Consider the following 23,265-nt stretch of genomic DNA (forward strand, 5'->3'; position numbering starts at 1 on the left):
ATGAACTGAACTGAAATGAAAGACTTTCTCCAGGACCCATTATAGCCAGCACTTACACTGACCTTCTGATCTTGTCTCTTGGAACATCCTAGAGATGGCTCAGAAGGTTTAGAAGAAGCAGAGGGTTTTGGGGATAGACTCAAAGCTCCAAAGGTTATAACTCCTGAAGGCAGCAGACTGAGCCCTTGGCTCTCTAAACCTCTCTACCACCGTCTCAACGGATGAGTCAAAAAGACCAGAGGGTGAGATCAAAGTATCAAGGAAGAAAAATTTCTCTTTTTTTTCCTGATCCCCAACAGGTTTAACCACAGGTATCTCTCCATATCACCAACGTTGTCATCAAATGACTGATGGCTATGGCTGTTTGTTTGGTGGCCCGGAGAGCCAGTTCTGTGGTGTGGCATAGTTCAGTGAGTGCCTCAGAAGGCAATCCCTGCCCTTGTAGCATGCTCTCTGCTGGATCATAAGAATCCACAGAACGGCCTTCTAAATCCAACAGATCTCTTGAACTGGCTTGATGAGACTGGGAAATCAACACTCTTTTCCTAAACTCCTTCCTCATATTAACATTAAAAGTGAACCTCAAGGAACAAAATAATTAAAATTAAAATAATAATAATGATAATAATAATAAAATAAAATAAAATCATGTCAATTACTTTAACAATTACTGAACATTAAAAATAATCTTAAATTTAAGGTGAACTCAAAACAGTGTTCACAGAAACCCATATTATAAATGTCACATTTAGCTGTGCCTTTTATATAGTGTGTTTGGCAATGTTTCAGAAAAGACATTAGCAAAAGTACTTTGAGAATCTAAAAAAGCAGATGCTGTGGTAATTATTGTTAACACGTTAAAGAGCAACTTTTAATCACAGAAATTAATTTTGCACATACAGTATGTTTTGTGAGCTCACAACATAATACACAACTCTGGTCATTGTGTATATGTAATTTAATGAATAAGTAAACCCTAAATGTTTAGACTTGTTTAATATGCTGCCTCATAGCGTAATTTAAACAACATCTCTTGCATATTTTGCGCACCTGGCTGATGGGGTCAGCATCTACCCACCCACCATGCTGTCCTTCATAAAACACCCCCATCATAAAACATGCCTGTGTGGGTATACATTTTATCCAGTGTATTAAGGTTGTTTGATGTTGTCTAAGAATAGCTTTATAATGGGTCTAAATGGTTTTAGACATGTCTGCAGTAAAAAAGAGGTTTGGTGGGGTCTTTTGTTTAACCAGAAGACACAGATTTGTTATTATGCCGCTGAAACACTAAGAGCATCTAAATGAGAGAGAAAACTATAGATGGATGGGAGAGACACTTTCACACAAAGACACACACACACAAATAAGCACAGTCTGGCAAAGGGGGACACCGTCAGATCATTCTTCTTTTCAGTGTTTAAAAATACACCCACATTAACTTTATTCTGAACAGTTATCTCTGCTCTGGCACGTACACATGGCAGAGCATGTCTCGCTCAGAGAAGGAATGTTCTATGCATTTGCTGGAAAAAAAGAATGATTTCTCCTGTATAAATATGTCAGAATTGTTTAAGACAATGTGATTATTAATGTGTTATGTGTGAATGTGTTTACATATTTTCAAGCTTTACATATTTACCATCTAACTGTTATTTTTTGGAGCAGATCACCATTGGAATCCACACAGGAGAGGTGGTCACAGGGGTGATAGGGCAAAGAATGCCCCGTTACTGCTTGTTTGGAAACACGGTCAACCTGACAAGTCGTACAGAGACCACAGGAGAGAAAGGAAAAATAAATGTGTCTGAATACACATACAGGTGAGAAAACCATGTCAAACCTGAATGATAAAAATATGTTTGTATTTTTATGAAATAGGCACTGTACAATAAATATACTTAGGTTATTAAACACATTGTGAAAAGTGGTAATCTGTACTGTTAAAGAGTAATTTCTGACTTATTAAAATAATTTTGTTTAATTTAAATTTAAATGTAGTTTGTTTTTTTAATTTAAAAATGTTATTATTATTTTTTGACAACCAAAATGAGGTTAATTATATTATATTATATTATATTATATTATATTATATTATATTATATTATATTATATTATATTATATTATATACACAAATAAAGTGAATGTTGTTATTGGATTGTTTTGTCTCAGGTGTTTGCAGTCAGTCGAAAATGCTGATCCTCAGTTTCATTTGGAGTACAGAGGACCTGTAACCATGAAAGGAAAAAAAGAGCCAATGAAAGTGTGGTTTCTCTCACGCAAGACCTAACAGACACACTGCACAATGCAATTTTTATCATGTTCTCAGCTAATGTTCTGTTCATTCTGAAATCTATGAAAAGGAACATAATGTATTTTGCTTTCTTCATCAAGATCATTTCATTCTTCCCCTCTCAGAGGCCAAATTAAGAATGTTCTTCAATGACCCCTGTGTTTCAAGTGCCAATTATGTCTGATTCACAGATAATGAAAAAATAGGGGGAAAAGGGTATAGAGCAGAGGGTGAACAGAGCTGTACACATTATACATGGAAACTACTGTCCATTTGATATTAATGATACTATTTTGAGTGCTATTGAACTGATTTAATACAGAAACAGAACATCTGAATAAATACAACTGGAAAATAGTTCAAATACACTATGCAACATGCAAACATACTCATCAAGAGTTTGTTTTCATCATTTTTATTTGTAGTAGAGGATGTGACAGTATTTAGAATATTTTATTTCGTCACCGAGTAAAACCAGTTATTTTCTTTTGTCATACTGTATTAAGTCCTATATGTCTGTGTGTTGATATTTAAAGTTAAGAGCACTACAGCATAGAAATACCTAAAAACAAACTGTTTTTTTTTTAATGCACATTAAGAAATAACTTGTAGATGTTCAGTATCACAACACAGTTTTATTACTGTATCAGTGTATTATATTGGAAAAACTTAGTTTAACCATATTCACGTGTCTAAATTTATTTTTTATTTTTCCGAGCATAATGTGCATGCTGTAAATAAAAAAGTTCCTGCACATTAGAATCATAATTACACTCGTACACTGCATCAGAGTATTTGACAAACGTGTACATTTAGACCAGCCGTTTTATGATAACAATTTAGAATATACTTACACTACTGTTATTGTTTTACTATGAGTAGTTATTGCGTGAATGAATAGATTCTAAACAAACAAAATCAAAACAAAAGTGAATATTTACTATTTAAAAAGTGGATAGACTTGGTGTGAGAGTTTGTATTCATTGAATCTCACAGATAGATTTCTTTAAAGGAAACCTGCCCATGTCACAGTGCTTTTATGTACACCTTTACTTGCAGCATATTTAAGTCTTGTATTAAAATATAATTTAAAATATTTGCATAGTTGTATTTGTTTGTTTGTGTTGCATGATAAAATAAAATAGCATTGTACTGCTAAGGGTTTTCTGTTACAAAATTAAAAATATTCAGTAGTCGTTAAAAGTCCTACCTTCTAATGCCCCTAAACATAAGTCTTTCTGGCTGCTTGTAAATAAAATAAAAGTAAACAGTCAAATCTAAAATACACGTACACTATTGTTTTTTTTTTTGTTGTGTTTGTTTTTTTTTTTATAAAATCACAGACCCTCAGACTCTGTATCTTTATAAGTTGTGTGGTATGAATGTGATTGTAAATTAAATTGCCTTTGTGAAAAGCGCTATACAAATAAATGTGAATTGAATAGAAACATTAACAAAAATACAATGTCAGGAGTTTACAGATTGATTAAATATACAGAAAGTTTATTTCATGAGAATATGAAAAAAAAAAAAAAAAGCTTACTATGGATCATAATTTTGACTGCAAAACCTCTACAGTATGAGCACATGAATGTATTATCATCATCATCGGATTCCAATATTAACTTTATACAGTCAGTCATTAACATAAACTAAAGCAATAGGCTTGTCGCTTTAATCTGTTAATATTAGTGCAACTGACTCCTTCTTGTGGTGGAAACATGTATCTACTTTGAAAAAGAATGCTAAGCTCTGAAAACTAATACGAAATGCCACTTTTGCAATTTCTAGTTTACCTTAAAATCTTTCTAAAGCTCCTTGACCCCAATATTTTCAATACTTCCACTTCCATAGAGAAATCAACTTTTATTTGTAGATTATAGATTGTTAATCATTATCTTCTGTATATAAACTGTGCTAGAGGTTACTACTCCGTAGTAAAATGCATCAACATGCCAAATGCAGTAAGACAACTGATTATGTAATAAAAAAAAGATTAAAACAGATCATAGAAACAGATTGTTTTGAATTGTGTCTGAACTAAGAGTTAGTGGAAAGATTGTTGATAACCTAGTGATAAAGTGCAAATGCAGATTGCAAGATTATTTGATTACAGCAAACAAGCATGACTTTACAATCCTGATTAATAAACAACCTTTCATGTGTTATAGAAGAATAATGGTGCAGGGAAAATGCAGATTAACAACCTACAGCATATGAACCACACAGGCTTCAATGGAGCATACAATGTTTGTAAAATCATATATACAGAAAAAAATAAATTGTGGATATAAACTACTATTTAAAGACTCAGGCAGTAAATACATGTATATTACAATTCTAATGTTACAAAAAAATCTATTTCAAATAAATGCTTTTTTCTGCCTTGGAGTTGAGTTGCAGTAAAGGTGCCATTGTGAACTTTTTGAGTTTAGATCTTCTCTTGTGTTTGCTTTCAATGGGACGATACCAAAGGTCTTGCAATGGGAGTATGCAAAAGGTCTTCAAAGGTCTTATTTTATTGCACTGTTGAGAGATTAAGACAGAGGGAATGATAAAATAAACTATTATCAGAGATTATCATGTCTCAGGTCTTGATATCTCTTTATCTTGTCATGGAGTCTCCAGATAAAACTTCCACACTACATATTGCTTTAATATTATATTTGGCAGGCCATGTACACTTATTCATTTATATTTTCATTATAAGTGAATATGCCACAGCTTTTCTTACAGTGGTGGCTTTTTCATTAGTATTTAAGCCACTGTAAGCAATAAAAGCGAATAACTCTCAAAGAACTCAATGTGTCATGTCATACGCAGCAGAATTGCAAAGTAATTCAGCGATAACCCATCAGAATAGTTTAGCCTTTCACAGTTTTCAATTTAAAAGATACAACAGATGTCAAATTATGCTAGCTAAAATTCATTGCTTAAATACACCATTCAGAGTTCCACAGTAGTTCTTGCCACATAACCCATAACTAGTGAACAGACACACCCTACAGTTTAAGCAGCAAACAATTCAAACAAAAGCAAGACTTTGTGTGAGAACAACAGAGACACTAATATCATGTGAATGTTTGACCATCCAATACAAGTGAGTGCTTGTTCTCATGGAATTACTTGAAGCCTCCACTCTTTTGCACAATCAATGAAGAAGCGAAGTATGCTGGGATGTGTAACGTATAGCCTGGAGGGAGGGTGCAATTTATTCTCTGTGAGCTTTACTCAGCCACATCAGCATTAAGATAATACTCAGATAAGGCAGAGTGCTCTCACTCACACGGGTATAAAAGACAGACGCGGGGTAAAGTTAGGCCACCGTCAGGATCACAGCAGTCTGTCATCATGGCCTTCAACGGGACCTGGAAAGTTGACCGCAATGAGAACTACGAGAAGTTCATGGAACAAATGGGTGAGTGGACATAGACAAATCAAACATAGCCTGATTATTGTTGGTTTCAAGATCAAGCTCTGAAATCTTCTCTTTCAAAAGAAAGAGTGATTCAGTGAGTCATTATTTATAAGGTGTTTGTACATGTACTGCATATCTTCAACAGGAATCAACATGGTGAAAAGGAAACTAGCTTCTCATGACAACCTGAAGATCACCCTGGAGCAGACTGGAGATAAGTTTCAAGTGAAAGAAGTCAGCACTTTCCGCACACTGGATATTGAGTTTACTCTGGGTGTCAACTTTAACTATTCTATGGCAGACGGCACTGAGCTCACAGTAAGCACAATGATCTCAAATTTTAGATGTGTTTTCAGTCTTTACAGCCTAAAAATAAAGGCTCTGTATTGGCATCTATGGTTCCATGAAGAACCATTAACCCATGATCAAGGGCAAAGATTCAGATATGTGTTCAGCAGTGCAGAATGATGACTCATGCAATTGTGATGTTATACATTAAATTTTTTTGTTCTAAATCAGCATCACATGTACAACATTTACTGAATGTTGCCAGCTGGTTATTTGCTGAATCAGTGTGCTTTTCTTATGGGAGTGGAAATTACAAAGTTCACACTAGAGTAGCAGAGAAGAATGCGTAACTATCACAACACCCTTTATTCAAGCCTCCTGAACAAACAATCAGTAACAGGTCAATGAGAGAATGTCACTGCTGGGTTCAAAATGAGTCTGACCTTTGACATTTTGATTGCAGGGATCCTGGGTCATGGAGGGTGACATGCTCAAAGGGACTTTCACACGCAAGGACAATGGAAAGACACTAATAACAACCAGGAAGATTATCGGTGATGAACTTGTACAGGTGAGCTGTATGGATTATGACATATCCTTAGATCAAAATTTGTGTATAAGTTGTGTTGTCTCACTTTTTGATTTTTTGCTTACAGAGTTATAGCTATGAAGGTGTCGAGGCCAAGAGAACATTCAAGAGGGGTTAAAATGTCATCAGCATTCCAACATTTAGTGGGACGATATGAAACTAAGTGTTGCAAGCATTGATATTCCACTTGAAAATAGGGGTTTTAACAATTAGCAGCCCTAAAGTTTACAAAGTGTGTATGTAAATCATGTGTCATTTGCACTATGAGTTTTGATATTTACGGTAATAAAGCCATTTTTACGTCCTTTATGCTGCATGTGTTGTGAATCGTGTTGGATGAAATGATTTTAAATAGACATACACCAATACATTACACTGTGTTACATTGTTTGAAAAGGAAAACATTTAGATTATTTTAAAAGGAAAAGATAATCATACAAAGACGCAAATAAATTGTATCAGTGATTGAACATTTGAAGTTTATTAAACAAAGAATAAAAATAACTGCATAGACATCTCCAAAAATATATAGTGGATATAATTTTACATAATTCATTTATTTTCAATCATGTCAATATTTTGCATGAAAAAAATCGCAGGAAGGCACTCCACAAACAACCTCTAGGGAGTATGTACAAAGGTCCATTTGCAATGAAATTAAAGTCAAGGACACAATCGCTATCTTTGTCTTTAAGACTTATTTTATTTATACACGCTACCGTTTTAAAAGTTTTAGATTGGTAAGATTTTTAAAATGTTTTTAAAAGAAGTCTCTTCTGCTCACCAAAGCTGAATTTATTCGATCCAAAATACAGCAAAACAGTAATATTTTTACAATTTAAAATAAATGTATTTATAAATTTATTATAATAAAACAATTTATTATCATCATCAATGTTAAAAACAGTTTAAACAGTTTTCTTTTCAATTTGTTTTTCAGGATTCTTTGATGAATAGAAAGTTCAAAAGAACAGCATTCATCTGAAATAGAAATCTTTTGTAACATTATAAATATCTTTACTGTCACTTTTGATCAACCTAATGCATCCTTGTTGAATAAAAGTATTCATTTCTGTAATTTCTTTCCAATTTTTTTTTTACTGACCCCAAAATTTTTAAAGATAATGTATAATGTTACAAAAGCTTGTTTTAAAAATCTTACCGATCTAAAACTTTTAAACAGTAGTGTGCATATATATACTGTATTACCTGTCACAATTCAGTAAAAGATAATAAATTTGATATTCAGCATAAAATGGTCATTCTTGTTCACAAGCAAATACTGATTAAATCCAAAGTGCATACTGCCCTCCTGTGGATGGCTCTTATAAGATACTCGAACTTCAAAATTTACAGGAAGAGGGTACAAAAGGACAAATCTTTTCTTATGCTTTCTTCATTTTCAAATACATTGTAATTACAAGTACAAAAACAATCCATATTTTTCAACTTCTTTGGCAATTCTCTCGCATTACATCTCACTGGATCACCAGGACCTGATAAGAAAGAATACTTCTTATTATTATTGCATGGTTTTTAAATACATAAAGTACTAAGTACTAAATTTATTATTGTTTTATTATTTTTATTATTATTTAATATTGCAACTAGGCTATACAGTAGTAGTAATAATAATAGTCAATCAATAGCTAAACACGCAACAGAATATATATATTTTTGGATATTATTTATACAGTATTATAGTATTTATTAATACATTGAATAAGCTTTATAAATTAGATTTTTATCAAATAGTAGTGCTGATTGTGTTTGCTTATTGTTAAAGGTTGCATTTTCTTTAATAAAGGTTTACCATAAATCAAGTTCATTAAGGTAACAAATTCATCTGCCAGTAACTATTATATTCTCACCACTAGCCTATTTCCTTTTAAATTCTTTATCAAAATAATAGGGCATCGCATACACCATCTGCCAGGTAACAGTCTTAGTTTGCTTGGTTCAGCAAAACATTGGGCTTGCCTGAAGCTTGAAGACAGTTTCATTAGATAATGCTCCTTTATGGTCTTTGTCAGCACAGTTCTCTGCTGTGTGCTATTTACATTATAAATGGCTGATATCTACATTGTTTTTTGTTGTGTTGCTTACAATAACTACAGAGCTGTAAGTTTAAAACAGTAAAATTATGAATGTTCTAGTTATCCCTCTAATTTATCGGGGTAGCTTGCGTGTGTAAACATTTTTGAGCCCGATTGTCAAGATTTCCAGGTACTTTAGATAAAAAGAGCTTTTAGATCATGAGAAACTTACATTCAGTCAGATGTGTCAAAATGTCTGACTGGTACTGTAGATACAGTTTTTATTTTAAGCTGTAAACCCTAATACTCAAAATAATTAATTGGTTTGTGTAGGGTAAACTTAAATTAAACAAAATATTTCAATCAAATTAACTTTTATGCATATTTAGAACTTTTCGTTTGAGTTTACAAAACTGACACTTTTCAAAGAAATCTGAAGTGTTACACAGTTTTATGAATTTGTTTCTTTTAACAAGTGGATCATGAGCTTTCTTTGAGAATAGGTGTGTTAAATGCCATACTCATTTAGCAATTGCTATGTTATGTTAATGCTATCAAAGCATTAGCTCCATTCCAAATGGCGCACTATACACTATGCACTTATGTACTCATCCATGTAGTGTATGAATTTTATAAGTTTATTTTGTCATTAAACATCAGAGTCTTGTACTTTTTAAACTTTTAAGTTGAAAAGATATCTGTGCAATGTGCAATATTATTACTTAAAGAACTGTACTTTTGAAACTTTTAAATTTACAACAATATCTCAGGGTTTAGTGAGAACTTACCATAACTTTCACAAATATCCATGTTCATCTAGCCCTTTTGAAGTCACAGGGTGCCATTTAGCAGTGGGCTTATTGATGCTATTGCCTGAAAAGGACAATTTAGTTTAGTTAAGCTACTAACTGCAGTTGGTAAGTTACTAAATCCATAAACTGCCATTCAAACATTTGGGATCAGTAAGATTTTTTTTTTTTTTTTAAGAAATATTCTTTTCAGGAAGGATGCTTTAAACTGATCAAAAGTAACAGTAAAGACATGTATAATGTTACAAAAGATCGCATCACAGTTTCCACAAAAATATTAAGCAGCACAACTATTGAACAAAATTAATAATAATAATACTTGAGCACCAAATCAGCATATTAGAATGATTTCTGAAGGATCATGTGACACTGAAGACTGGAGTATTGATGCTGAATATTCAGCTTTGAATTTTCCATCACAGTAATAAATTACATTTAATGAAAAAATAATAATAAAAATAGAAAACAGTTATTTAAAATTGAAATAATATTTCTCAGTTTTACAGTGTTTGCTGTTTTTTGGTGAAATAAATTAGCCTTGGTGATCAAAAACATTAAAAAAATCTTATCAACCCCAAACTTTGGAACATCAGTGTCAATAAAACAATATATCAATGAATGAATGAATAGCTCAGTTGAGCTTTAACATACCAGAGTCAGGCTTATTTTTGGCACGCTCAGATTGGTTCTCTATGCGGCTTGAGTGTCCCAAGTCTCTCCCGTCCTTAACAGCTCCTCTTGGCTCAGGCATGGAGAGGACCAACGGCCTCTGGTGGTGATACTTTAGTCTGTAGGTGTCTGTCATACAATTATCCACAGAGAAATAAGTAGTCAGTGCTACTCCTGATCCTGAAGACACTGAAGCAGATGGCTTATCCCACCCACAAGATCTTTCCTCAGGCTCGCTGGACACCTGCTCCCCTCTTTCCTGGTCAGAACATGATTTTGAGCTCACATCTGATGAGCTTGGGCATGTGCCGTTGATTTCCATTCTCTTGTGTACTGCAGTGGTGTGCAATGATGAAATACCACGACCGGATGTTCTGGATGCTGTCTGTGATGGCTCCTGTAAAATTCTGGGACGGAAGGGTGGAGTCTTTATCTCAATCGGTCGCTGTGCGTGTTTGGAGTGAGTTGGCATTGATGGAGCTATTGCTGACTCTTCCCTTGGCTGCAAAGGGTAAATGGTGCGATTAGGACCCGGTGATTCGTGTGGAGCGACTTCACTGGTGCTAGAACGATAAGCGCTGTCTTCCTGCTCTGAAAGAGGGTTAGTGAGTTCATCAGAACTGTTACACTCTGAACTGCTGATCTTGCCCAGGCGGCGCAGAAGGGGGCTTTCTGGGCTGTGGTGCCATCGCATGGAAACTTCCTGTTGCTCTGCTTGAAGGTCACCGGCCGATGGCTCTTTCTCTGTGTTGCCCCCTTTCCTGGCACCACAGGATGAGTATCTAAGCTTCCTTCTGTGAAATATGAACACTTTTATTTAGATGTCACCTTATTTCATCATATTTACATATTTCAGATATTTTCTTAACATACTGTATTGTCTCATTTAAACTAACAAAACAAACTAACAACAACAACAACAACAACAAAATTACAGAAATGGACCATTATACACTTGCCCTATAGACTTTGATTGTAAACTGATTGTAAAAGTGTCCATGATGAAGAAAAGGATTAGTCTTGTAAAAATCTATTTTAAAACAAATATGTAAGAATAATAAGTTTTTAGAAATGTCCTCTTGTATTGATGTTGATTTCATATGGTTTGAATTTAATGATTCAAATATCACAAATGTCTTGTGTGAGTAACTACACTATGTTCTTTTAATGAGGCTTTTTTCTTCATTAGTATATCATTTACATCACCCTCACATTTTTACTTTATTCCCCTTAAAAAATGCATTTAATTCATAAATTAAAAACATAAGGCGTATTAAAGTCATAATATGAATTCCTTTTTTTAATGTGTTTCTGAAAAAAAAAAAATACAAAAAATTAGAGGCATGTCATTGACCTATGTGCAGAACTGTCAAGTAATTATTTGTATTCATACAAGTTAATAATCGACTGGATTTTTAACATTTCTTTGAAGGTTTATATTCTTATATATTTTTCTTTATATTCTTGTGATCAATGCTGTTATAAATGTAAACTATATATGAAGAGTTTCGTTGCAAAACGAGATAAATCCGTTTTTAACATTTTTGTCAAAACATGTTTATTATTATGTTATCATGTTATTATTTTGTTTTATGGTGCTACTTAGCTGTATTTTTTAAGTTATGAAGGTTTAAATCAAAACAAACCAACTGCAGTTGAATTGATATTAATTGGAATGCACAACCAAAAAACAAGATTTTTGAAAAATTAAAAAAACGGATTTATCTCGTTTTGCTACGAAACTCTTCATATTGTAACATATTTGCAGTGTAAAGACAAAGTCTGCAAATACCTTGAACTTGGGCTGCCTTTCATGAGATGTTCTGAGTTCTTTCCCTGAATTTTAGCCAAATGTTTACCTGAGGGAACAAAATGCAAACAAATAATTTATTTTTTGAGGCATAAAACAACAGACAATAAAGCCTAAAAGGTGAATTTTTGCATCTCTGCCATGGGTGTGTAGCAGCAAAGGAACAGAACTGCCAAAATCCCCCTAGCTGTATCGCAGTGGGCACAGACACACTCACTAGGACACATCCTACTCACTTATTTATAAATAGATAGACTATTCATCTCTTTCCTGCCAACCTGCTGAGTTCCATGTGAGGATAAAAGCCACAGGATACAACACGTGCTCTAAGTCTAAGATTTAGGCATTAGCAAGCTTATAGAATACATTTTACAACCGATGATGCTTTTCTATTTTCACTTTCACTGTACTCCTGTATTTCTCTCTCTTTTACTGATTGTGTGCTGTCCTACTGGCGCATAAGCTTCTGGTGTTTTTTTTTTTTTTTCTTTACTAAGAAGGGGCTTTAAAATTCCATGATTTCTGGGAAACCAAGATTCGGAAACAGTACATGCAGATTTGAAAGGCAGAGATATCAAAGGGCTGATTCTGTGACTGCCACAAGTCCAGTTGACCATGGTGCAACTAAGGCATTATAAAGAATTCGTTTTTATCTATCTTTTCCTCCTCCATCCCTGTTTTCCAACGTAATACAACACTCTTTAGTGGGATGAAGTATTTGAAATTTTAAGCTACTTCTGTCTCTTTTTGCTCAGTAGAAGAAGGAGAGAGAGAGAGAGGGATTTTCTCAGTTTTTGGCATGCTACCATGTGCTACCATGGAATTAGAGAGAATTACAGTTGCGTAAAATTGCAAAGTATACAAAAACATGACAAAACTGTAGATGAGTCAGTCTTTTTGAATGACTCCAAATGCCTGTCTATCTTTTGGGGTTCAATGGAGCTTGGTTTCATTTGTAGCTTAAACCAAAACATCCTTTTGAGCACATGCTACTTTATGAGGTGCCAAATGTGACCTGAAATGCTCATTCTGTGAATGAAATATATATTTAGTCCATGAAAGGGGGTTAAAAAAATAATATGTACTCCACAGAATGAGCTTTTTGTGGTGTGCTCAATGCTGATTCATGAAATGTAAGTGAACCGAATGGATTTCATGACATGCTGAGTGCATTTTGTCCGAAAGGTGTATTCTGTTATTGACAAAAAGAAAGTACATTCACTATTATGTGCACAAAATAGAAGGAAGTTGTGTTTTCTATTTTAATAAATTTAAAAATGTAATTTATTCCCGTTATGACAAAGCTGAATTTTCAGCATCATTATTCCAGGCTTCAGAGTCACATGATCTTATGATCACATGATTTTAATATGCTGATTTGCTGCTCAAGAAACATTTATTATTATTATTATTATTTTTAATTATTATTATCAATGTTGAAAACAGTTTTTGCTTATGATTTTTGTGAAAGGTGACTTGATGCCATGGAGTATGAGTAATACTCACTGTGATACAGCGGAGAACGCACTGCCTCCATTTTTGAGTCACCTTGATTATTATGGCCTTGATCCCTGGGAAAATACACCACTGCTTTAAGACCAAGGAATCCAAAAGAAAAACTTCACACCTATCTTTACTTAATTTCTCCTACCTGAGGTGCTGTGCTTCTTGACTGAGTCTGAGCTCTTTGCCTGTGAAGTTCTCAACACCTGGTGAGTCAGGATTGGTGGAACCACTGCTCAACCTATCACTGCTCTCATATCCTGACTCTGTCCTCTGGATCATCCAATTATCACTCCGCTGTGCTATATTTGCTCCACCTTTAGGTCTGGTCACCATCATCTGTCGCTGAGACTCCTGGGAGCTTTGACTTTCAGTCTCCAACCGTGAGTCATCTTCGTAAATAGTCATCAGACCTTTTTGTTTCTCCTTCATCAGACCTCTCTCATGATCAAAGCGACGGACACATCGAGGGCTCCCACGCTGCTGCTGCTGCTGACGTTGTTCTAGTTCGCTCAGCACACTGTCTACATTCAAGACCTCTCGCACTGGTCTCCATGAGGGCTTGGACTTGCCACGCTCTGGGACATTTGTGGACCCACGATGGCAGAGGGATGATGATTCAATGTGACGACTGGTGCCAGTGGCCATTCCCTGGTTTGAGCGTGACTCCTGGGGTGATACACGAGGATGTACTGAAGAATGCTCAGGTCGAGAGATTCGCGAGGAGAGAGTTCTCTGTCTCTGATCAGAATGAAACCTCGGGCCATTTTCAGGGGGAGAAGATGATCGAGGATATGTCATATCTAAAAAAATCAAATTATGAATATAAATAAACAGTGGTCCAAAATATATTTGGATACCGAATCTACCTAAAATGAATGAATGTCTAAAATAACATATAATATCATTTAAAGAATGATTGCAAATATACAATTTTCAAGCCAAGCATCTGAAGTGTTACATGTCACATTTTAAAACAACTGATAGATTCTTCAAAATCAAGACATGGTTCATTTGTCATATTTTATGACACTTAAGGGGAACTGACTCTATAAAAAAATTTTAAATAGATATAAATGGCTCAGAACAGTTACTTCTGAAAAAAAAAAAAAAAAAAAAAAAAAATTAACATAATTTGTTTAAGTATGTCACTTTGTTTGATATTTTGTTATCTAAAGTAAATACATTCTGAAATGTTTAAATGTCTAAATGGTGTTTGGGGGAACAGTAGATATAAATTATAGTTTCATGCCATTTCGAATTATGTAAATGCACAGTAATGATGTTAGATAATAGGCCTATGTAATGTAGTAATATATTTAGTAGTTTAGTTAATGAAACCTCTAAAGTGTTATCTATATGTAAAAGTATGAGAGATAAAAAAAATTTATTATTATTTTGCTTTAACTTAACTGAAAAAAGGTAACACTTTACAAATAAGGTCCCATTAGATAGCATTAGTTATTGCACTCATTATAATTAACAGTGAGCAATACATTTGCTATAGTATTATCTTTTTTAATGTCACTTAATAAAAATCATTCATTGTTAGTTCACGTTAGCTCAGGTACATTAAATAACATTAACAGATACAACGTTTGATTTTAATAATGTTGAAATTAACATTTGAAGTATTTTGAATTGTTAATTCATGTTAACTAATGTTATCAAATGGAATCTTATTGTAAAGATACCAAAAACAACTGTTCAATCTTCAAAGACTCAGTCATTCATAAGGTTACTCTGATTTTAACATGAATATTAAGCCTCTTTTAACAGATATATGCTTTCTGCATCCTGTTTAATAGGACAGATGGTTTGCAGTTATTTTGGAGGTTAGCCAGTATTAAACTTTTTCCTGTGTGTAAGTTGCCCTTAGAAGCTCCGTCTGTCAGAGCAAGCGCCCCCAGCTGAAAATAGAAATGTTGAATCACATTGGGCACATGGCTTCTTTCATATTTTCAAACTCCCAGAAAAATATCTGTAAGCTGCTATCTCAACTAAATAAACAGTGACTGTATATGCTGGCTCGTGAGCCAACAAAAATCTTATAAGTAATAAGATTGACAGAGGGAAAAAAAAAAAAAAATATATATATATATATATATATATATATATATATGGCCTATATAAAAGGACAAATATGTTTATACTGTCTCAAATTCAGTGCAAATGATGCATAAATGCATAAAAATTCTCATATGAACCTAATTTCAGAGACATAAGCAAAAAAAGACAGGACTACAGTAGCAAAATAAAAGTCTAAAATCGGCTTATGCTAAAAGGGCTCTAGTGCTCATGAAAAGCAATTATTTTTTGGCTTGTGGGTGATTGATGCATATTACCAGTGGAAACCGTATTACATGTGCAACACACAAATCTCCATGAACTACAAAATTCAAAAACTGCAAGGTAAAAATGGATGAGTGAAGTATGGTCTACACTAACACTATAATATGATTAAAGTGTAAATATTTTATGAGCACATTAGTAAAAAAAAAAAAAAAAAATTGTTTGACACTTCTGTATGAATTATCATTAGAACGGCATTATTTTGTTGGATTTATTATAGAGAAAAATATAATGGGCTCTACAAAGGCTACTGTCCACAGGATGAGAATTTGTTTTAGATGCAATAATGCAAATATTTCATTATAAAGTATTTATCTTTCATTAACATACCTTTGTGCTGGAGAGAGTCTGATCTTCGGTAGCTTCTTTCACTCTCTCTCCTTTGTCCTCCTCGGTGAGAAAAATCTCTGGAAGACTCTCGGAACCTGCTGGGACTTTCTGGAAGCACTTTAACTGGGACATTGAAAAGGGAGAAATTGGATCAAAACTCTAAAGAGGAGAAAATTGTCTATTGTAAATTGTCTAAGAGCAGAAAATTATTTCTGTCATGACAACTCTCGGAGTGTTTGGCATGGTAATGGGTATGACAATGTTGATATGTTTGGTCTTGACGGAATAGATCTGCTACGCTGCTGCTGCTTTTATTGCTGCTGCTGTTGATTATTGCTGCTGATGCTGCAGAGCAAGTACAGGACTTGCTACTGCCAATACATACACAACACGCTGCTGTGAGTAAGTAAGACATGCTGCTGCTGTACAATGTAGCGTATATGAATTACCCGTAGCAGATCTATACAGGTGGAGCTGGGGAAGGTGGAGGGTTTCTGAAGCATGCTGCACTGCTAGGCAAATGCTACTCATGTATTTGAAGATTGAGCACGCAAGCTCATTGGCTACTAATACAGCAGGAACCAATCATCTGTGTCCTATAGATAATGTTGTGATTACAAGCAGGTTGAGTTAAATGACCTATTAGCCTGCCCATTAGAGTTTCATGCCAGAACTTTGTATATGTATAATGCAATTCCTTCAAACTATGTTTCTTTCTTTAGTAAAAGGGATATTCCACCCAAAATGAAAATTCTCTTATCATTTACTCACCCTCATGTCATTCCAGATGTACTTTATATGATTTTTGTTAAATGAACACAAATGAAGTGAATGCAACGGTAATCCTTACTACCCCCAGTTGATGAATCAATGTCTTCTGAAATGAAACAACAGGTGTGTGAAAGGAAAATACTAATATTTTAATCTTTTATTAAACATAAGCAATCACTTCCAGCTGTCGTATATAAGTTCACGATAGTGTTGTGAAGCACTACGTCAGCATGTTGTAAAGCTTGATATAACCGTGTTGTGAAGCTCAGGCGAGAAGTGAGAATTACCGCTGGATTACCATCGTGGTCGTTTTGTGTGGTTTTTAAAGCGTCAACTTTAAAGGACTCCTCCACTTGTGTTATATGGACTGACAAAAATGGATTATTTTTCTACAAGTCTTTGCTTGTGTTCATCTGAAGAAAGAAAGTCATACAACTGATGACAGCATGAGGGTGAGTAAATGATAAGAGAATTTTCAATTTTGGGTGGAGTAACCCTTTAACCATTGCAAGGAAGCATAAAATACTTTACTTACAACGATTGGTTGAAGACTGCATTGGTGTTTTTTGGGATCCCTGATTTGTTCGTTGGGAACCTGCACTCACATCTCTCACACTGTCTAGCTTCTTAGAGCTTGACAGCTGAGTGTCTGTAACAGAGAAAAGAGAGACAGAGAAATCACAGGGGTAAGCCTACATTCAATTAGACTTTTTTTCAAGTGCATAATAAACTAAAAAATTGTTTCTTAAGTTGAGGAATTACATTGAAATTTTAGTTCAGTGTGTTTCAAAACACTAAAAACACAACATTTTTTAATACAATAATATAAACTGTAAGAACTTATAAATTTGCATTAATATTTAGTGTTTACATGTCAGTAATTTGCAGTTTTGTTATTTTTAAGTAAGAATAAACTTTAAATAATTTCCTGTAACTGAAATAAAGATGAAATACAATAAAATATAAATATTTGATAAAAAAAAGCACATAACAAAATTAAAATTAAAATGAACAACAAAAGTGAATTCAGAATGTTATTAAATACTATAATATTATATAAATAGTAGTAAAATAACACTGATACTTTGTAGATATTTTGTAGAATAAATAGTTTTAAATAGTTTAAAAATGTCATCATTTACTCACCCTCATGCAGATTCAACCCTTCTCTTCTATGGGATACAACAGGAGAAATTTGGCAGAAAATTCAAACCACTGTTTTCCATACTACAGAGCCTCACACATGACATGCAGGGAAAAAAAACGTAAAGCGTGCACACGATTTAGTAAATCGAGGGAATGACTTAGTAAAGCGTGTGCATGATTTAGCCTACTATTTTTTCTTGCATGTCAAATGAAAGCCAAAAAGGGCAAAAAGACTGAAAAAGCTATAGTTGTATGTTTGAAACCAAACCATAATTTTTTAAAAGAGCAGTGAAAACATTCTGGTAAACTTATCCTTTTGTGCTCCACAGAAGAAAGACAAGTCAGATAAAAAAGAAATGCGAGTTTGGACGACACAATGGCGAGTAAATGATGACTGGGCTTGACTGTTGGCTGGTGTAATCTTTTGCAAAATACAGTATTTGCAAGTAACAGCAACATTTATTTAGTCGTAACACATGATGCAAGGGGCATATAATGTGATTAGTATAATGCACTACAGCTTAATAGTATCTTGATGTAGACTGACCTATTTTCATGGTTTTATTTGCAGAGAAAGACCTTTACAAATTAATTCTGTATCTCATCCAGAGAAAGTTAAGTAATCAAATAAGCCAATGCAATCTGTAACTCATCAAACAGCTTTGGGTAGAGACAGCCTGCTAAACTATATTACATCTCTGCTGCGTCTGCAAACTTCTGCTGGGAGAGAGGGAGGACAAACTTGCTTATTATTTGTTTATATAGGACACGCAGTGAGCTGCCCTAGATGTTTCAATAGGGAAAAAACAAGTTCATGGATTACTGCATTTCCCATAGATGAAGAGCAATGTGGATCTGCAACTGTACACACATAAATACTGTATAATAAATTAAACAAATAAGGGTAGCACTTTATTTTACAGTCCTGTTCCCCATGTACATATGATGTACTTATTACAGTAATTACAGTAACTGGGCAATGACTAAATAATAACCGTGAATCTACCCCTTAACCTAATCTTAACCCCTGTAGCTACATTACATTACCCAGTATTTTCTTAGGTAATACATGTAAGTAAGTAAACAATAGAAAATGTATTGGAATTTAATCTACATGAATCATAATATAATCTACCTTCGAGAGAGACTTAAAACAAAACAAAAAACTCATATGCCCTCATAATGTAATATCTTCCCCTCCCTCCTGCAGCAACATCTCTTCTCTTCTCTTATGACGTGCACGAGGGCAGGACAACCTGTCACTCACATGAGATCACAGCAATAGAAAACCACAACAATCCAATCATTCATTAAACTCTAGATGGACAAAATCAACTTTTTCCAAGTGTTTTTTTCTTGTTCAAGAAGTTGTTTCACTCGGATATACATCACAACAGGGAAGAAAAGACTATCGCAATTTCTGGTTCATGCCGGCTTTAATCACAAAATCTAATACGAACTGATCGGAACATGAACTAACTGTGAGTACACATCAATGATTACTATAATAATACAATGATAATAAAATTATTATTATTATTTTTTTTTTTAAATGTTCTTGTAATGTTTGTCTTTTTTCTTGGCCAGTTTTATTTATAGGGATAGTGAGGACTGTAAATGATAAGTGTGATAAGAGCACCAACATGTGCTACATGTGCACTAACCACTACACCATGTCTCTGGCACCTCTTTACACTTTTCAGGGGAAATTATTTGAAATCAGTAACAGAATTTGACATCAGATGAAAAAAAGAGTGTTGTTAGAGTTTATTATTAGTACTGCCTAAGTATTTGCTAAATATATCAACATACAAAACATTTAATGACTAATTTGACTGATGTTTTCCTATTCACTAACAACCAGAGCCAAACTTAGGTAATGTTGTTTTTAAGCCTATTATTTGAAGCAAACGAAAAGTTAGCAACTTTGATGAAATCACGGCACTGCAGCAGTCTATCATTACCAAGAGAGCATCTGTGTTCTGCTCAGCAGAAGTGTTGCCAACTCAGTCTAAAGTACAGAGCTCAGCAGAGACTACAGGAACAAGCTGGCACAGATCCGACATTAAACATCCTTCCAAATGTACCAGAGGAACAAATCCAGGAAACACATTAAGACCTTTCACAGTCTACAAAACACTGAGCAATCACCAAAGATACACACAAAGGTCCTGCAGAGGAGGGAATTGAGTGGACAAATTTGCTGCACAACTGCAATAGTTAGCCATGCACAACACCACTCTGTGCTGCATCCCACTGTGCATAAAACTGCACATACTAAACTAAAGGGTTGCTAAACCCTTCTGTGGTCAGCTATTGACACAAATAGAATACAATCAATGAAACTTACAGGGAAAAGAAAAGAAAAACACTACTTACAGTTTTTCATGGGAAAATAAGAATGCTTTCCCATTCCAATAGAGCTCTGTGAGTATGACAGCCTGGGGAGAATATCCATTTAGCACATCAGTCAGAGGAAAGCAAGAATAGAAGAAAGAATGGAGGGAAAATTCGGTAGAGGGGACAAGAGCATAACTGTGCAATGCAGAGGCCAGAGGGAAAGGATTAGAAGAGACAGAAAGAGAGAGAACGATAAAGTGAAAGGCAGAGAGAGAAAGTGCGCGTGGGTGATAATCCCTGTCCTTGGTAGAGTTCAGAAACCCGAGCAGAAATCAACTCATCCACCTGGCAAATGCTTGCCACAAAATTGGGATTTGTGCTCAAAATCAGAGTTACAAATAGAATATTGTAATGGAAAAAAACACAATTTAAATAACTCTCAGCACTCATCAAAAAGTGGTCTATACCTAATTTCCATACAAAAGGTCGTTCATAATAATAAAAAATACTTTTGTAGTGATTTGTAGAAAAATGACTTGACTGATTGATTTATTTTGTTAACTCTGCAATCAACTTGATGTTGGGTCCAACACAATACATTTTTAATAGTCAAAATATAACATGTTTAAAAAGATTACACCCCAAGCCACACAGCCAATAATAATAATATTAATAATAAATATTATAAGTTATTTTTTCAAGTATTAGTGTTAAAAAAAAACAGCAATTTTAAAATCATTGGCCAAATTTTTTTGATCACCTCCTCAGTTTAAACACTCTTGAACAAAATGAGCAGTCTTACCTGTCCCTTTCCCATTGAGGGGCGAGTTATAACGGGACCACATGGTGGTCTGTCTGGGGGCGTCCTCATTGGACACTGCGGTACCATCTGGGTTGGCATAGAACAAGAGGAGTGGCTGGAAGTGACCTCGGATACATTTAGATGCCACATCTTTCCACTTGGAGCCAATCTAGATATAAGGTATTGGATACAAGAATATATCAATAAACAACAAGAGGTTCAAATATCAGAGAGCTCACCACATTTAGAAAAAAACTGGGTACAGTGACAAGCTGCTGTACCCAGTGTTCGAAGCAGGCTGGTACACAGTACTGGCATTTCTATATTTTAATCTGTACTGTACCCTCACATTTTCTTGCGTATCTGCACTTCTCACATGTTTCCAGTACTCTGACCTCCCTGGACTGTGATTTCAACCCTCGGGAGTACCGGCACTTTTTTCCCCCACTTCGAGCACTGGTTGTATACAGAGTGTGATGACGTTGCTTTTCGCTAGTTTTTGGAAATTGCATCAGCAACCAGTGCAATGCAAACTGGGAGCCAGACACTCTTCGTTCAAAGGTATATATAAAAGTGCTTGCTATTATTACTCATGTCGGCACTAATAACATCTGGCTTTACAAGTTCGGGAATCCAAAAAATAATTTTAAAGAGGTGTGCTAGCAAAGATAACACTGTAATCTGCTCTGGTCCTATTCAAAAAGGTGGTGAATATGTGAATGGTGTCAAGAGAATACAGTAAACAAGATTCAGAGATACTGTACTTGCAATAGTTTTTGATGTAGACCTGGTCTGTTGAAGAGAGAATGACTCCATCGCCTATAGGAAGGTGCCACTCTTAAATTTGTTAAATAAGCTTAAAGGGTTAGTTCACCCCAAAATTAAAATTCTGTCATTAATTACTCACTCTCATGTCGTTCCAAACCCGTAAGACTTTCGTTCATCTTTGGAACACAAATGAAGATATTTTTAATGAAATCTGAGAGCTTTCTTTTCCTCCATTGACAGCCTTTGCAACTACCACTTTCAAGCCGTAGAAAGGTAGTAAAGACATCATTAAAGTAATCCATGTGACTCCAGTCATTTAACCTCAATTTTATTAAGTGATGAGAGTGCTTTGTTTGTGCAAAAAAAAAACATAATTGACCACTTGACAACAACATCTACTCTCACGTCGACACAACATGCATGCATCATGGTGCTCTCATGATTGAGAATTGGAGATTAATATTTTGTAAATAAGATGGTAAATTATGTTTTGTTTTTTTTGCATAAACAATGTACTCTGATCCCTTCATAAAACTGAGGTTAAACCACTTGGGTAACAAGGATTATTTTAATGATCTTCAGTACCTTTCTGGGGCTTGAAAGTGGTAGTTGCATATGCTGTCAATGGAGAGACAGAAAGCTCTCTGATTTCATTAAAAAGATTTTGTGTTCCGAAGATGAATGAAGGTCATAACAGAATTTTCATTTTGGGGTGAACTAACCTTGTAATAGTATGAGTATCTGACTCACTGGGGCTCAAGCCAGGAAGCAGACAGGCTTAAGCGACCGTCTGCTAGCTGCCTTGACACAGCACACAAATCACATCACGTAAAGACTGTGTTTGTTCTAACTCTATACTAAGCTCTGCACACTAAGCTTAGCTTATTTAGTCTGCACCTCATTATCATTCCGGTAATTACAATTACTTTAACTAAAAATAGTTTTATTAACAAATGTCCACATCTGACTCCACTTTTATACCAAGAAAAAGCTACATAACTTAATACAATATCAAAACCATATGGTAGACCGTATACTATATCCTAAAGAGATGCTTGGTGTAGCTTGATGTAATTTGTTCCTCATTTTAATTTAGTTAAATCATTGTCACTGTTTAACTAAAATGATGGAATAAATAAGTACATCATGGCCACCACTTATCTAAAACAAGAGTATGAATTAATAAGTTGTGGAACAAACTTTTAATTCGCCACAATATCTTGTTTCCCCCACATGTCATGTGCAGGGCTCCATCAACATGTGAATGAATTATGTATTTTTTTTAGTCCTTATATATTTAAATAACTGACATAAAAATGTGCTGTTTCAAGTGGTTAACT

At 34.5% G+C, this 23,265-nt stretch overlaps 3 protein-coding genes across 4 annotated transcripts in view; 2 read left to right on the plus strand and 1 right to left on the minus strand.

The window, feature by feature from the left end:
* gucy1b1 (guanylate cyclase 1 soluble subunit beta 1) overlaps positions 1 to 3,390 on the plus strand; it is a 52,897-nt gene extending 49,507 nt beyond the window's left edge. For both annotated transcript variants that reach the window (XM_048197244.1, XM_048197243.1), the window contains exons 12-13: positions 1,669 to 1,823; positions 2,174 to 3,390. In XM_048197244.1, the coding sequence (XP_048053201.1) occupies positions 1,669 to 1,823; positions 2,174 to 2,291 (273 nt within the window). In that variant the 3' untranslated portion in view covers positions 2,292 to 3,390. The remainder of the gene's footprint in view (positions 1 to 1,668; positions 1,824 to 2,173) is intronic.
* Positions 3,391 to 5,549: 2,159 nt separating this feature from the next.
* On the plus strand, positions 5,550 to 6,898 carry fabp2 (fatty acid binding protein 2, intestinal). Its single transcript, XM_048197245.1, has 4 exons — positions 5,550 to 5,712; positions 5,858 to 6,030; positions 6,464 to 6,571; positions 6,657 to 6,898. Exons 1-4 carry the CDS (start codon positions 5,646 to 5,648, stop codon positions 6,705 to 6,707), a joined length of 399 nt encoding a protein of 132 aa, XP_048053202.1. The 5' UTR covers positions 5,550 to 5,645; the 3' UTR covers positions 6,708 to 6,898.
* Positions 6,899 to 7,673: 775 nt separating this feature from the next.
* usp53b (ubiquitin specific peptidase 53b) overlaps positions 7,674 to 23,265 on the minus strand; it is a 35,258-nt gene continuing 19,666 nt past the window's right edge. Inside the window, exons 10-18 of the mRNA XM_048197246.1 lie at positions 21,158 to 21,326; positions 17,405 to 17,518; positions 16,099 to 16,221; positions 13,565 to 14,219; positions 13,420 to 13,484; positions 11,896 to 11,962; positions 10,086 to 10,897; positions 9,414 to 9,498; positions 7,674 to 8,085 (exon numbers count right to left, since the gene is read on the minus strand). Of these exons, the coding sequence (XP_048053203.1) occupies positions 9,422 to 9,498; positions 10,086 to 10,897; positions 11,896 to 11,962; positions 13,420 to 13,484; positions 13,565 to 14,219; positions 16,099 to 16,221; positions 17,405 to 17,518; positions 21,158 to 21,326 (2,082 nt within the window). The 3' untranslated portion in view covers positions 7,674 to 8,085; positions 9,414 to 9,421. The remainder of the gene's footprint in view (positions 8,086 to 9,413; positions 9,499 to 10,085; positions 10,898 to 11,895; positions 11,963 to 13,419; positions 13,485 to 13,564; positions 14,220 to 16,098; positions 16,222 to 17,404; positions 17,519 to 21,157; positions 21,327 to 23,265) is intronic.

Source organism: Megalobrama amblycephala, linkage group LG7 (assembly GCF_018812025.1).
Source record: "Megalobrama amblycephala isolate DHTTF-2021 linkage group LG7, ASM1881202v1, whole genome shotgun sequence".
NCBI classification, from domain to species: domain Eukaryota; kingdom Metazoa; phylum Chordata; class Actinopteri; order Cypriniformes; family Xenocyprididae; genus Megalobrama; species Megalobrama amblycephala.

Coding starts and splice junctions, on each gene's coding strand:
- fabp2 (XM_048197245.1), top strand. CDS start 5,646: ATGGCCTTCAACGGGACCTGGAAAGTTGACCGCAATGAGAACTACGAG. Junction 5,713..5,857: donor GAAGTTCATGGAACAAATGG/GTGAGTGGACAT, acceptor TATCTTCAACAG/GAATCAACATGGTGAAAAGG. Junction 6,572..6,656: donor TCGGTGATGAACTTGTACAG/GTGAGCTGTATG, acceptor TTTTGCTTACAG/AGTTATAGCTATGAAGGTGT.